Genomic DNA, 12,594 nt, shown 5'->3' with positions numbered 1-12,594 from the left:
ATCAATTAATTCATTTGAAACTCGACTCATTATTTAGTTCGACAAACTTAGTTCATTAACCAAATGAGTAGAACTTGAGCTTTTTAAATAAATAAGGTGAATTTGAGTTATATACAGTTCGACTCGTTTGATTCATAAGTTAGTTCGATATATATACATAAGTTTCATGTTTATCGTTATTATATCATGATACATGCATTATTTTTTATGTTTATTGTTATTAGATATACAAACAAGAGTTTAAAATCTGTGCACTGACATTACAAAGTTTTTTAGACTGTCAGCACATCATTTACCATTGATTTGTATTACTTTTGTTTAAGAGTCAATGGTGGTTAACAAATCAATGGTGAATGATTTATTGACAGTGTAAAAAACACTTACACTGTCAGTGTATACATATTAAATTCTATAAACAATATATATACATATATAACAATGTGCAATACATTTTAAAAATGAATAAACTATTTGAGTTGTCCAAATGAAACAAATTGAATTGAGGCGAACACTTCGTGAATTTTAACAAAGCTGAATTCGAGTTAAAAAATAACTCGTATCGAATTCGAGTTAAAAAATAACTCGTATCGAATTCGAGTTAAGTTTAGAGCTCAGGAAATCCTTATCAAACTTGATCGAGCTCAACTCTGATTCAACTCATTTAAAATAGTACATACCCCATATATAATAATAGAGTAATGCACTAATCTTATATCTTCCTACTAAATTATCATAGCCACAAAGAAATAACACATATCTTATAAACCAATCATTAATAAAATATTAATTTATGATATATGTTACTTACTAAGATTTAATAAGACAATCATTTTACACACACCATACATCAACGTAATTGTGATAGGAGGAAAAGGTGTCGCTTAATTTGTCTGACTTCGAGTGTAGTTACTTGTCACAAGTCAGAAACAGCAAACAACAGCACTGAGTAGTTTATCATCCTATTCTCACTCACTTGTGAATCCTCAAAACCCTAAATCCCCAAAACCCTAAATCCCCAAAACCCTAAACACGTTACACGATTTGTGAGAAATGTTTTCGTGTCTTCCTCAACAGCACCTTTTTCTTCACTTTCACTCTGTAACTTTCTCAAACCCGAAGGTGAGTTTCAATTGTCTCTTTCTCTCTCGTTCATTTTCTGATTGAAAAAATCAAATCAATTTTTATTATCATTTTGAGCAGGTTTTTAACTCCTCTGGTTATCCTCTTCGGAATTTGAGGATGAGTGTTGCATCCACTTCGGAAAATCAGGCTTCTACTTATATACCCGCTGCTCCAATTTTTCTCCCTCAAGGACCTTGGAACCAGGTCACTCTCAAATAGAAAAAATGTGAAACAACCTATTATTTTGTCGGGAGCACATCTGCTGTACCAAAAAGTGTGTCACTTGCTATGATTGAGTGGAAAAAATATATTGAAGCTAAAAGTTTACTAATTAAGTGTTTTTCTGACTAACCACATACTTTTTTGTGGGACAGAAGATCTGCATCCTATTTTGTCATGCATGTGTTTCTTTGTAATTTATCACAATTATTTAATTCAGGTAAATGTAGAAGACTTCTTTTATAAGGAATCTGTTACATGGTATCTGTGGTATGTAGGCTAGATTAAGATACCATGTAATTGTGATTTAACTTTCTTAACTGGGTACATCTACCATCCCGAGACCCTCAGACACTGACTGCTTAGTGGTTATATCGTCATGAGGTCATGGGTTCAAATCCTGGAACAACCTATCCGCATGTAGGGGTAAGGCTGTGTACATCTACCCTCTCTAGACCCCACTAAGTGGGAGTCTCGTGCATTAGGCCTCCATTTATTTCTTGTTTGTGACAGAAAAAGTATGCCATCGATTCTTAAAATGGGAAGATACTGCAATGTCACTGATATGTTCCTATTCAATTGTTACTTGAAGTGCAAGATATATGACTTTGTTTGGTAGTATCTGAATATTTGATTTTACGATGTCAGATTCCAGGAGGAGTTACTGCTGCAGAGGGATTCAAAGCTGCAGGAATTTATGGAGGGCTGCGCGCCAAAGGAGAAAAGCCCGACCTTGCACTTGTCACCTGTGATGTTGATGCCATATCTGCAGGTTAGTTTTCATCTTGCTGATGTTGATGAGTCCATTTTGGGTTTGGCATGCACTTTATGCAATCAAATTTATTTTAGGTTCATTTACAACAAATGTGGTAGCTGCTGCACCAGTGCTGTACTGCAAAAGGATATTGGACAATTCAGAAACTGTAAGAGACTTTTTTGTTCCTTGGTTTTCTTATGAATATAGAACTGAGCTTTGTACTGAATGCATCACATGGCATATTTTTCTAGTTCCCCTAAAACAGCAAAGCTCATCATTGTTATGTCCCTTTTATGAATTCTTTCTGTTTGTTTGAATGGTTTTTTTATTAGGAAATGGGTGTTGGCTCATTCATCAGCTTAGGTTGTTATAGCACAGTGTTTTCCATTTTTAACAGTCAATATTTCTTGCTTGATTGCCTGCTAATAAATTAATTTTGCAATTTTCCAGGCACGTGCTGTGTTGATTAATGCTGGTCAAGCAAATGCAGCTACGGTAGGCCATCAAAACTATATAAATTTGATGTGTTTGTGGATATTAGTTACACTGATAATGTAGTTTTACTCTTTACTTTTAGGGCAAATTGAAGGTCTAGCTACAAACTTGGTTTATTTAACCCCCTCCCTTTTCGTGAATTGTAACAAGTATTTATGTGGTTAATTAAGCCCTTCATATCTCCAGGGTGAAGCAGGTTACCAGGATGTCATAGACTGTGTGGAAAGCCTTGCTGAGGTAAACATCTGTGTGTTAAGCTGGTCTTGCTTATAGTGCTCCATGTGAAAGGATTAGAGCATAGTTTTTACTGTCAATGTTCATAATGACAGCTACTGAAGTTGAAGCCAGAAGAAGTATTAGTTGAATCCACTGGTGTAATTGGTCAAAGAATAAAGAAGGTAAACGAAGAGACTATGTGCATTGGATTTTATGTCTTGTATGTTTGTGTCCTTTGTGATATTGCGTTCTGTGATTTGGACCCTACTTTGAAAAGAAATTTGACAAACCACTTGAAAAGATTTCCACAATGTTAAATTCTGTTGTTTTCAATGTTATATACTTCTCATTTTATTTGCAGGGGGCACTTTTAAATTCACTTCCTGTGCTCTTGAAATCACTATCAACTTCAGTTGAGGGGTAATTCCTGTATTTCATTATTGTTTCTTCTTTTTAATGATTAACATGCTAGTTAAGAAATTCAACTGTTTATTTTTAGTAGTTATTAAATTACCTTAGTATTCATGTAGTTTGTTTGTTTTTGTTTTCCCCTCCCTTTCTTTTCACCATTTTGGTTTCAGAATTCATTAGGATTTTTTTTATCTGTGACCAAAACTTGTTTCTATTATTCAATCCTTCATCCATCCCCATCTTCAAATCTTATTAGCTTGCATACAGGGCAGATTCTGCAGCAGTGGCAATCACTACAACAGATCTTGTTAGCAAGAGTGTGGCTATTGAGTCTCTGGTATTACCTGTTCCCACTTCGCATGTTAATTTGAAGTTCATACCACCAGCAAATTTTTAACGGTGTTATATGCATGCATATATAGCTAGACACCCTCATATGGATTTAGTCTTTTGGATAAATCATAAAATTGCCATGTTTTCTTTACTTGGATGAGTTGTTTGATTGAACAGAGTCACCAGCCCAAGAAGTGTTTTATTGTGTTGTGTAAAAACAAATCAACAGATTGACTGTTTTGGAAATTTCTATGCAATTATGCACTGTACTTCAAGCCATAGTTGGGTTGGATGTTTCAACTTCAATTAAACCTGTATAGCTTGTTGATACGTACTAAAAAGAGAAACAGGGAAGGGGGTTATTGCATTTATTGGTACAGAAAGTAGTATTATGCATGATATCTTCCATACATCTGTCTTGATGTAACTCTGGAGATAAAAACCTTTATGGTTTAGATTTAATATATATACACCGACAGTGTAATTTTTTTTCCCGTCAGCAAATTATTCACCATTGATTTGTTAACCATCATTGACTCTCAAACAAAAGTAATACAAATCAATGGTGGATGATGTACTGACGGTGTAAAAAACTTTACACGGTCAGTGCATAGATTTTAAACTCTTATGGTTTTGGGAATTAATACCATCAGTTTTGTTTGGTTCATCTTCAAATTCTGCATTTCTTTGCTAATTCCATAGTCTAAGGTAAAAGTGAGATTGTCTTGTTCTTATTATTTTTGTGCGTTGGTTAGGTTGGAGGGACTAAGGTCAGAGTTGGGGGAATGGCAAAAGGTTCTGGAATGATCCACCCAAATATGGCTACCATGCTTGGGGTATGTCTAACCTGATGCTTCTTTCTTATTTTGAAATGTATTGTTTTTCTAGTCCATTCTTTGAACTATATCCTCCCTAGGTAGTAACAACTGATGCCCGGGTAAACAGCGATGTTTGGAGAAAGATGGTGCGGATTGCTGTGAACCGAAGTTTTAACCAGATAACTGTATGTAATTTTCACTCTTTTCTGAGACTTTAAATTTAGTGATATATGATGCTCAACAGCAGTTCATATATATATAAATTTGCTTTTTAGTGTTCTTTCCAAATTAAAATATAAAAATGTACTGTGATAATTCCACAATTGAAATTATAGTATTGTATGCCAAAAGAATACTTGCCAAAATTTCCTACAGATCTCTTGTGCAATGTGATGCCATGTTATTGGCGCTTGTTAAATTTGTCTATTTTTGGGTTGTGATTGTTTCTTACCTTGTTTTTCATCATTTGGCTACAGGTAGATGGTGATACTAGTACCAATGATACTGTCATTGCTTTGGCTAGTGGGTTATCTGGGTTAGGGTGTATATCTTCTCTAGACAGTGACGAGGCTACTCAACTTCAGGGATGCCTAGATGCGGTAAAGTTGGCCTTGTGCAAATTATCCCTATTTTTTCATCTCATATTTTCATTCTTTCCTGCTAGCAAGATATCCCATCGATGCACTCATTCTCTCATTGGACATTTTACAGTTCTAGTATAACTGTTTATTAAAAAAAGTTCAAGTATAACTGGACAGTGAAAGTTCTATGACTGTTTTACTGGAGCTAGCATCATAGTCCATCTAGTATAGCATTGGTGATGTCTGAATTATCCCATTCCTCTATTTACATTTAAAAGGATGAGGTACCTACCTACTCCATGTGGCATGGGTTCATATTTTTTTAGTTTATTAAGGGAGGATTGGTTAGCATGTAGAACTTGTAGCATTTACATTAGGTGGGTAATAATATCTTTTATGTGTAAGCCTCTCTTCCCATGTCTTCCTTGCAAAATAAAAAAAGAGTGCAAAAATGCATGTGATTTCCTTTTTATCTATGAAGCACAGATACGGATACGTGTGTCGGATACGATACGTATTTGATACGTCGACACACATTTTTTCTAAAATATAGGATACGATACGTTCATGCACACGCTATAAAATAATAAAAAACACATAAAATATGATAAAATTATAAGTGTAAATCAAAATATCCAAAGTAAAAAATATAATGAAAATTGAAAATCATTGTCCTCCATAACAAGTCTATCTTATCCTATTTTATTGAAAATGAATCTATCTTATCTTATTTTATTGAAAAAGAATTTATATATCCTATATTTTACTGAAAATGAATCCATATATCCTATGTTTTATTGAAAACGAATCTGATATGTGTCTTGATATTTATTTATTTAATTTTTTAATTTTTGGATATTCTACGGATACGTATCCTTCGCGAATCCGAGGATATTGATGTCGGACACCGATACGTGAAGGTATTTGACGAATCCGTGCTTCGGAGCTTTTTATCATGCTCTCTTTCCCTTAGATAGTTCCAGTTATTGTTCAAAAGTACTCTTCTTTTCATAAATCTGAAGTTTTGATTTACTTGCCCTTTCTAGGTAATGCAAGGTCTTGCCAAATCAATAGCTTGGGATGGAGAGGGAGCAACATGCCTCATTGAGGTCTGCTTCTTTGTGAAGGATATTTGCAATTAGTAACTGCTGATTCATGCTATTCTGTTCTATTATATATCCAACTTTATTGCTCCATATTTGTTGTGGCAGAGATATGTTATTTGTATTTGTTAATTAAGCAATAAAAACATATGCCCAAGTCTGTGCAAATATAAAATCAAAGCTTTGAATTTTATGTCCATGCTGCCTTTTCTATTTTTGAACTGTTTTTTGTGTTTACCTGTCTTTAACTCTTTGTAATCTCACTTCATCTCTTTGCTCCTTTCTTTTCATGCACACAAGTACAACCTTTTCTTCCCAGCAAGATAAATAAGTCATTCATTGCTGATATCTTGTATGGGAAGTTGGGAAATAATAACTCATTTTGCTTGTCTTTTTCATGTGAATTGATAGCTGTATAACTGGATTTTGTAGTTCCTTTGATTTTGATTTCTGAGAATGTGAGCTGAATCTTGATATTGATATTTATCATTGAATTCCATGTTTACTTTGCAGGTCACGGTGGTTGGTGCAAACAGTGAGGCTGAAGCTGCAAAAGTTGCACGATCAGTTGCATCATCTTCACTTGTAAAGGCATGATAATTGAACTAAAGAATTCTTTTATTAATTCAATATGGCTTTAGTTTAATTTTCTAAAATAGTGTTCATCAGGCAGCTGTATATGGTAGAGACCCCAATTGGGGACGCATTGCTGCTGCGGCAGGTTACTCGGGGGTTCCTTTCCACCAGAGTTTACTTAGGGTGGAGTTGGGGGATATTTTACTTATGGATGGCGGGGAACCACAATCATTTGACCGGTAGGATTTCTCTTTTTGTTTGTTTTACTTGCATAAGGTAAACTAGTATGATTTTTTACTGTTTTTTCTCTGATGTTTTATCCACTGCTAGTTTTTCTAAGTAAATTCCCAACCAGCCTTCACACTAGCAAAATACTTTCAAATACGAGTCACTAAATGTATAATTTCTGATACCGTGGAAGGAGTATGACTTTACCATTTCGGTTGCATGAAGGGCTGCTTACTTAAACATGAATCATTTTGTTAGATTATTAATATATCCAAATAACGAAAGGCTCAAGAATGAAAACATATTAGAATAACATTGTTCCCTTGATTAAGTTTCCTTGTTTTGATATGAAGCACTAGCACTCGAGACCTGTATGACAAGACAATGTTACATGTAATGATGTTTTTAGCTTTCTAATAATGTTGGTTGGCTATCACATTTCTGATAATATTCGATTTTAATTGCTGAGATGATGCTTTTACTTTAAAATCGTCCTATCATGAAATATGTTGTCCATGCAACTTAGATGCTTGCACATGCTTTATGCTTAAGGTAGTTGCATTGCCTGTACTATTTTGTTGTCTAATGGCTTGCTGGTGTTGTTAATTACCAACAATCATATTTACATTGTAGAGGCCGGGTGAGAGAGGAATGATGGGCCAAGAAAGCTTCTAGCACGCCTTTTAGTTTCTTCCATCATGTTGGTTTGATCTACATTTTTCAATCTCTTACAAGCTTGTGAACATGGCAGGGTTGCTGCTAGTAATTATCTCAGAAAGGCTGGGGACACTCATGATACAGTTAGAATTCAGATATCCATTGGTATGTATCTCTAAGCATCTAATGCAAACAATACACTTTTCTTTCTTATACGAGACTCCTACGTAGTGAGGTTTGGGAAGGGTAAATGTATGCAATGTTATCCTCCATGCGGAGAGGTTGTTTCTAAAAAAAGTGTAGAATTTATGAGCTTGGGGCAGGAGTTACTTTTGGATCTTCATATTATCATCATTATTATTATTATTATTATTATTAATATTAATATTATTATTATTATTATTATTATTATTATGTTATACAGATTGATATTCATGTTATGCTAATAGGCAATGGACCAGGACGTGGACAAGCATGGGGCTGTGATTTAAGCTACGATTATGTCAAAATAAATGCAGAGTACACAACATAGCCAGTTGAATATTTCCCACAACGTTTGAATAACGATGGAGTGTGCACGGGGTTTTTAGTCGTCCATTATAACCAAAGAATTTTATGGGCCACTGAAATCAGGGCATAATGTGATTGGTTAATAAAATGTTCATGATCCTCTTAAGGAAGATCCATTCTCATTCTTGTGTTGTACTGATCGATACCCTACGTTTTCCTTTTAGTTGTGTTTGAATGTTAAGCCTTTTGATGGAAAGGGAACGAACTTATTTATTTTTAGTAAACAGAATCTTTCAGACATGAGTCGTGTTGGTTCGATTTTTATGTAAAGATTGGTTTGAACTAAATAAACTTGGTTGGGTTTAGATGATTCGGCATTGAAATATCCTGATTGAGCAACTCGAACCAGACTGAACCAACGGAAAAAATAGAAGTCACACCTCAGATATAACTACTCCAGTAAACAAAAGTATATAAATATTTCAAACCATTTTAAATTTATTATTTATCAAATTTGAAATATTCCAAAAAGAGCTATTTCCAACATGGAAAATGCTAGTTTGTCAAATCCAATTTCCTTGAAACTTATGAATGTTAACTTGTAGATGAAGGACCAGAAATGACAATAAATTAATATGCAAACCAGTAGCGCAGCAAGTTTAATAGGGATACTAGCAAAAGAAGAGTCGAAGACGCTTCCAAAATTCTTTTCTAGAAGCTTAGAAAAGTACATGCCCTCCTTTGGTCTTTCAAGATAGTACACCAAAAAGTTTTCAACAAAAAAAAATCTCTTCATCATTAAAGTTAACATGATATTATTTTGTGGAAGGGGATCCAATAACTCTAAGAGTATGTTAAAAAAATCTACTCCAGATATTACTTAACCATGCTAGGACAATCCAACAATTTGAATTAGTGAGTAGGTTCAAACCATTAGATTTTTCTATAATGGATAACTAAGATGTGAAGTAAAATTTTAACTTTTTGGACTAACCGGATTCTCACCCTTATTTTGTTTATGCACTAAGAAGCTATAAAAAGTCAAAGTGTTGCTCATAGCGCCTCTCCAACAGGGTAGTGAACTTTTGCAATTGACTGTTTTAAGAAGCTGGTTCCACAATGGGAATCATGGATAACAACATTAAGATCATCTAATTCAGTGGAAGCTTCAAGCATTTTATCATGATGAGAATCAAGCCACCACATATCAGATGTTCCACTACTCGGCTTGCGATAGTGCTTCTTATCTTTGCTGCTGCTCCCTTTAGAAGGGTAACCCTTCTGACCTTTCTTTACATACTTCTTTTCACTCCTGTGCCTGGATTTGTGCTGTTTCTTGCCTTTGACTGTGCGTGACAATAATGTAGGTACTGGATCATACACATCGGGGGCCCATTTCACCGTCAATTTCAGTTGTGGTCTCCCTTGCTTTTCACGGCTACCTTTCATGGCAGATACAAGTGTCGAAGGTGCCTGTGGTGTTAAAGCAAGAGAGAAAATGGCAACCAGTAAGCAAGAGATAACAATTGCGAAGACTGTGAACTATGACTGAAACTACCCGTGTCAAATTCTATATCACCCTGACTTGAATGCATATCTATTGCATAATAATGACAACAGAGGGAACTGCTCCAAGATAGTGTTGCAATATATCAACATAATAGGTTACATAACAGTTTTGTTTTAATAAAACCATTAACACTTCGCCAACAGAGAAAACCCAGATCCTAGCAAAAGCTTTAAGGAGAAACTACGACCCAAAGCCGTTCAACTCAAAACCACCCCGCTACTACTTTGGGTAGATCCACCAGATACAAATAAAACACGCAAAATAAAAAACATAAATAATATATTTACTCTATTATTGCAATGAAAAACATATGCTCCCACTTCCCAATATCAGATCCAAATCTTCATTGTTCAAGTATGAGAAAAAAGAAGGGAACATAAATTTACAAACACTAGTTATATACAGTTTCAACATGTAAAGTAATTAGGAGTGCTTTGTAACTATTCAGGTAAAACGCCAATATCCTTTAAATGATTACAAGTCAAACAGTCCATTCTGCTATGTATTTTCTGCATTTTCTCATTAAACTAAAAGCATAGATTGCTTACAATCTTTGCCTTGAATATCATAGCTTACTCAGTAGTTGTCATTATTTGTTCAATGAAAATAACGTACAGAGATAAACATTTATAACTTACAGGCAGCACTAAGCATGAGTTGCTTTCAAGTGGAGATTGGTCAGAGAGTGATTCTACCAATGATGAATCATCCTCAACAGAAGAGCTTGGAGGCAAAACCATATCAGGATAAAGTAAGGTTGAACACTTCTTCAAGCAATTCATATTTAGTTTGGCTCCTTGCTGTTCAACACCTCCACATAAGTTCCCCTTCCCCATATTGCAGTTATCGTAACCCGCAGATGCATGTTCTGACTTCTGAACATCTTCAATATGTAATGACTCACAAAAAGTAGTTTCAAGATTTCTTATATAGTTGTCGTTCACAGCATTAACAGGAGAGTGCATGTCCATCAATTGAATTATGCACTAGCTAACAATAAACAAAAAAATATAACATGAATAAAAAATGTAACTACCATTAATCTGCATATACCAATCATTAACAAGTTAAACATTCCTCACATATATTTCATCATTAGACTATGTATATTAAGCTTCTGATTACAAAGAAATGAAAGAGCTACATGAAATAAACCACATATATATATCAGAGGATTTTCAAAGAACACTATGAATTGTCATCTGATAATAACTAAAGTACTGAAAGGGGGACATTCTTCACATCAGCATAGTTGCATTAATAAAGGGACCAACAGAAGTTCTACTGTAGAAGTAAAATACAAAATAAGCAAACACTAAAAAGATTAGTGTTTTCCAAAAAGCAACAAGCTTCAAAATTATACAAATATAGAACTCTGGTGTCCTTAAAAACGAAAGTACTATAGCAATGCATTGACAATCCTTTTTTTAAGTGTCCTTAGATGGAACTATGTTGTGTCAATAGATTTGACATGATTATAAATTTTTATAATGATAATAATAATTAAATTGCACAATACAATGCTAAACCAATAAAATCATTCAAACAAGAATGCAGTATGTAACTGACATTTTTTTGGTAATTCGTACTACCAAGGGTATCCCACCCTTTTGTTGCCCCTACCAGTGTCCCTCCCAAGAACCAAACCTTGACCTTTTGGTAACACTGGGATCCAACAGACTTACACCGTCAAAGGAGAACTAAACCAAAGTTAACTCCTAATTCTAATACAATATGGAAATAAATCTAGAAACATAACACAATTAAGAACCTAATCCTAAAATCACTTTCTTAATAATTGAGCAATAATGAATCGATTCCATAATATTAGGGGATCACGTATTACCTTAAACGACGACGTAGACGGATGTAATAATACTTGAAATTTGAAAAGCCTTTGAAAACCAGAATCGCGATCCCAATTGCTCAACGAATTCCCGAGAAGAAATAAACCCAAAAAACTAGTATTCCCCTATAACCGAAACGACGGAAAGAAAAAAGTGGTAACGTAATGTTAACTAAGATTACCACGACGATCACTCTTCTCAAGATTTTTCAAACGTATAGAGGATCCACCATGGAATACAATCAACGATGGAATCAAATGGAGTAGCATTAATCCAATGGGAAGCGAAGGCATTGTTCTATGCTCTTCGAAACCCTAATCAATTACAACAACCAAAATCAACAGAAACCCTAATCAACTAAAATCGAGAGAGATAAGAATTGGAAAACAATGATATGTGAGAATTTAATCCATTTGATATGAGAGAATTGATTTCTCTCTGATGAAGGTGAAATTGGAATAAGGTGAAAGGTTGTTGAAGAATGGAATTTGGTTTATATATATAACAGAGGAGGGTGTGAAAGGAATCTTTGATTTTTGGTTTGATGTTGATAAGAACAAATAAGGAACGTACAAGTTTTAGTAATGTATGCGGATAATTCTTGACAGGGTTCCAGGTAATGTCATGTCCCAAAGTAAACAATATCAATATTATGTTTGGTAATAGAAAAAGTTTTTCTTTCTTTCTATATATTTCCTTGTAGGTTATGCTCATGTAATTATATATTTTGTATGAATTTATTTAAATAATGTAAAATAATTTATAAAATTAAAAATTATTGATTATCATCTTTGAAAGATGATATTTATTTATTTGAATGATGAATTAGAGTTATGGTTGAATAACATGGCTTAGAACATCTATTATTAAATAACTTTTTAAATAACATGAGGTAGAACCTCTTGAATAAATAACATGGCGTAACCTCATCAATAACTTATTAATTTAAAAATTTCCTAAACCAACACACTCTAAATTAGTTAGTAAGTAAATATTCCTTTACTTTATTAATCATTCTTGCATTCTTCATATCTTATTTTCACCATTTTGTTCAAAGCCAATAACAAAAATTAATTTATTTTGTGATATAAAAAACATCAAAGTCCTACATCTCATAATATATTGAGAGCTACAACTCAACTTTATCGATA

The 12,594-nt window shown here is 33.9% G+C and overlaps 2 protein-coding genes across 4 annotated transcripts; one reads left to right on the top strand and one right to left on the bottom strand.

Annotated features, from left to right (window-relative positions):
- LOC109346048 (arginine biosynthesis bifunctional protein ArgJ, chloroplastic) lies at window positions 914–8,326 on the top strand. Of its 2 annotated transcripts, XM_019585407.1 has the most exons (17): window positions 916–1,119; window positions 1,201–1,326; window positions 1,990–2,113; window positions 2,191–2,264; window positions 2,549–2,593; window positions 2,780–2,830; window positions 2,923–2,991; window positions 3,171–3,229; window positions 3,488–3,557; window positions 4,309–4,389; window positions 4,470–4,556; window positions 4,848–4,970; window positions 5,999–6,061; window positions 6,569–6,646; window positions 6,725–6,870; window positions 7,611–7,681; window positions 7,966–8,326. In XM_019585407.1, the coding sequence occupies exons 1-17, from the start codon at window positions 1,051–1,053 to the stop codon at window positions 8,046–8,048; spliced, it is 1,419 nt and encodes a 472-aa protein (XP_019440952.1). In that variant the 5' UTR covers window positions 916–1,050; the 3' UTR covers window positions 8,049–8,326. The 2 variants fall into 2 exon arrangements, with proteins under 2 accessions (XP_019440953.1, XP_019440952.1); XM_019585408.1 differs by lacking the exon at window positions 4,470–4,556 and having other exon boundaries at window positions 914–1,119.
- Window positions 8,663–11,613, bottom strand: LOC109346047. 2 transcript variants are annotated; one of them, XM_019585405.1, is made up of 4 exons: window positions 11,443–11,613; window positions 10,235–10,586; window positions 9,042–9,499; window positions 8,663–8,850 (listed from the first exon to the last, which is right to left on the bottom strand). In XM_019585405.1, exons 2-3 carry the CDS (start codon window positions 10,565–10,567, stop codon window positions 9,080–9,082), a joined length of 753 nt encoding a protein of 250 aa, XP_019440950.1. In that variant the 5' UTR covers window positions 10,568–10,586; window positions 11,443–11,613; the 3' UTR covers window positions 8,663–8,850; window positions 9,042–9,079. The 2 variants fall into 2 exon arrangements, with proteins under 2 accessions (XP_019440950.1, XP_019440951.1); XM_019585406.1 differs by having other exon boundaries at window positions 10,235–10,582.

Source organism: Lupinus angustifolius, chromosome LG04, assembly GCF_001865875.1.
Source record: "Lupinus angustifolius cultivar Tanjil chromosome LG04, LupAngTanjil_v1.0, whole genome shotgun sequence".
Lineage (NCBI taxonomy): Eukaryota > Viridiplantae > Streptophyta > Magnoliopsida > Fabales > Fabaceae > Lupinus > Lupinus angustifolius.
The sequence above is the reverse complement of the archived record's forward strand: the minus strand, read 5'-3'. Positions and strand labels throughout refer to the sequence as shown.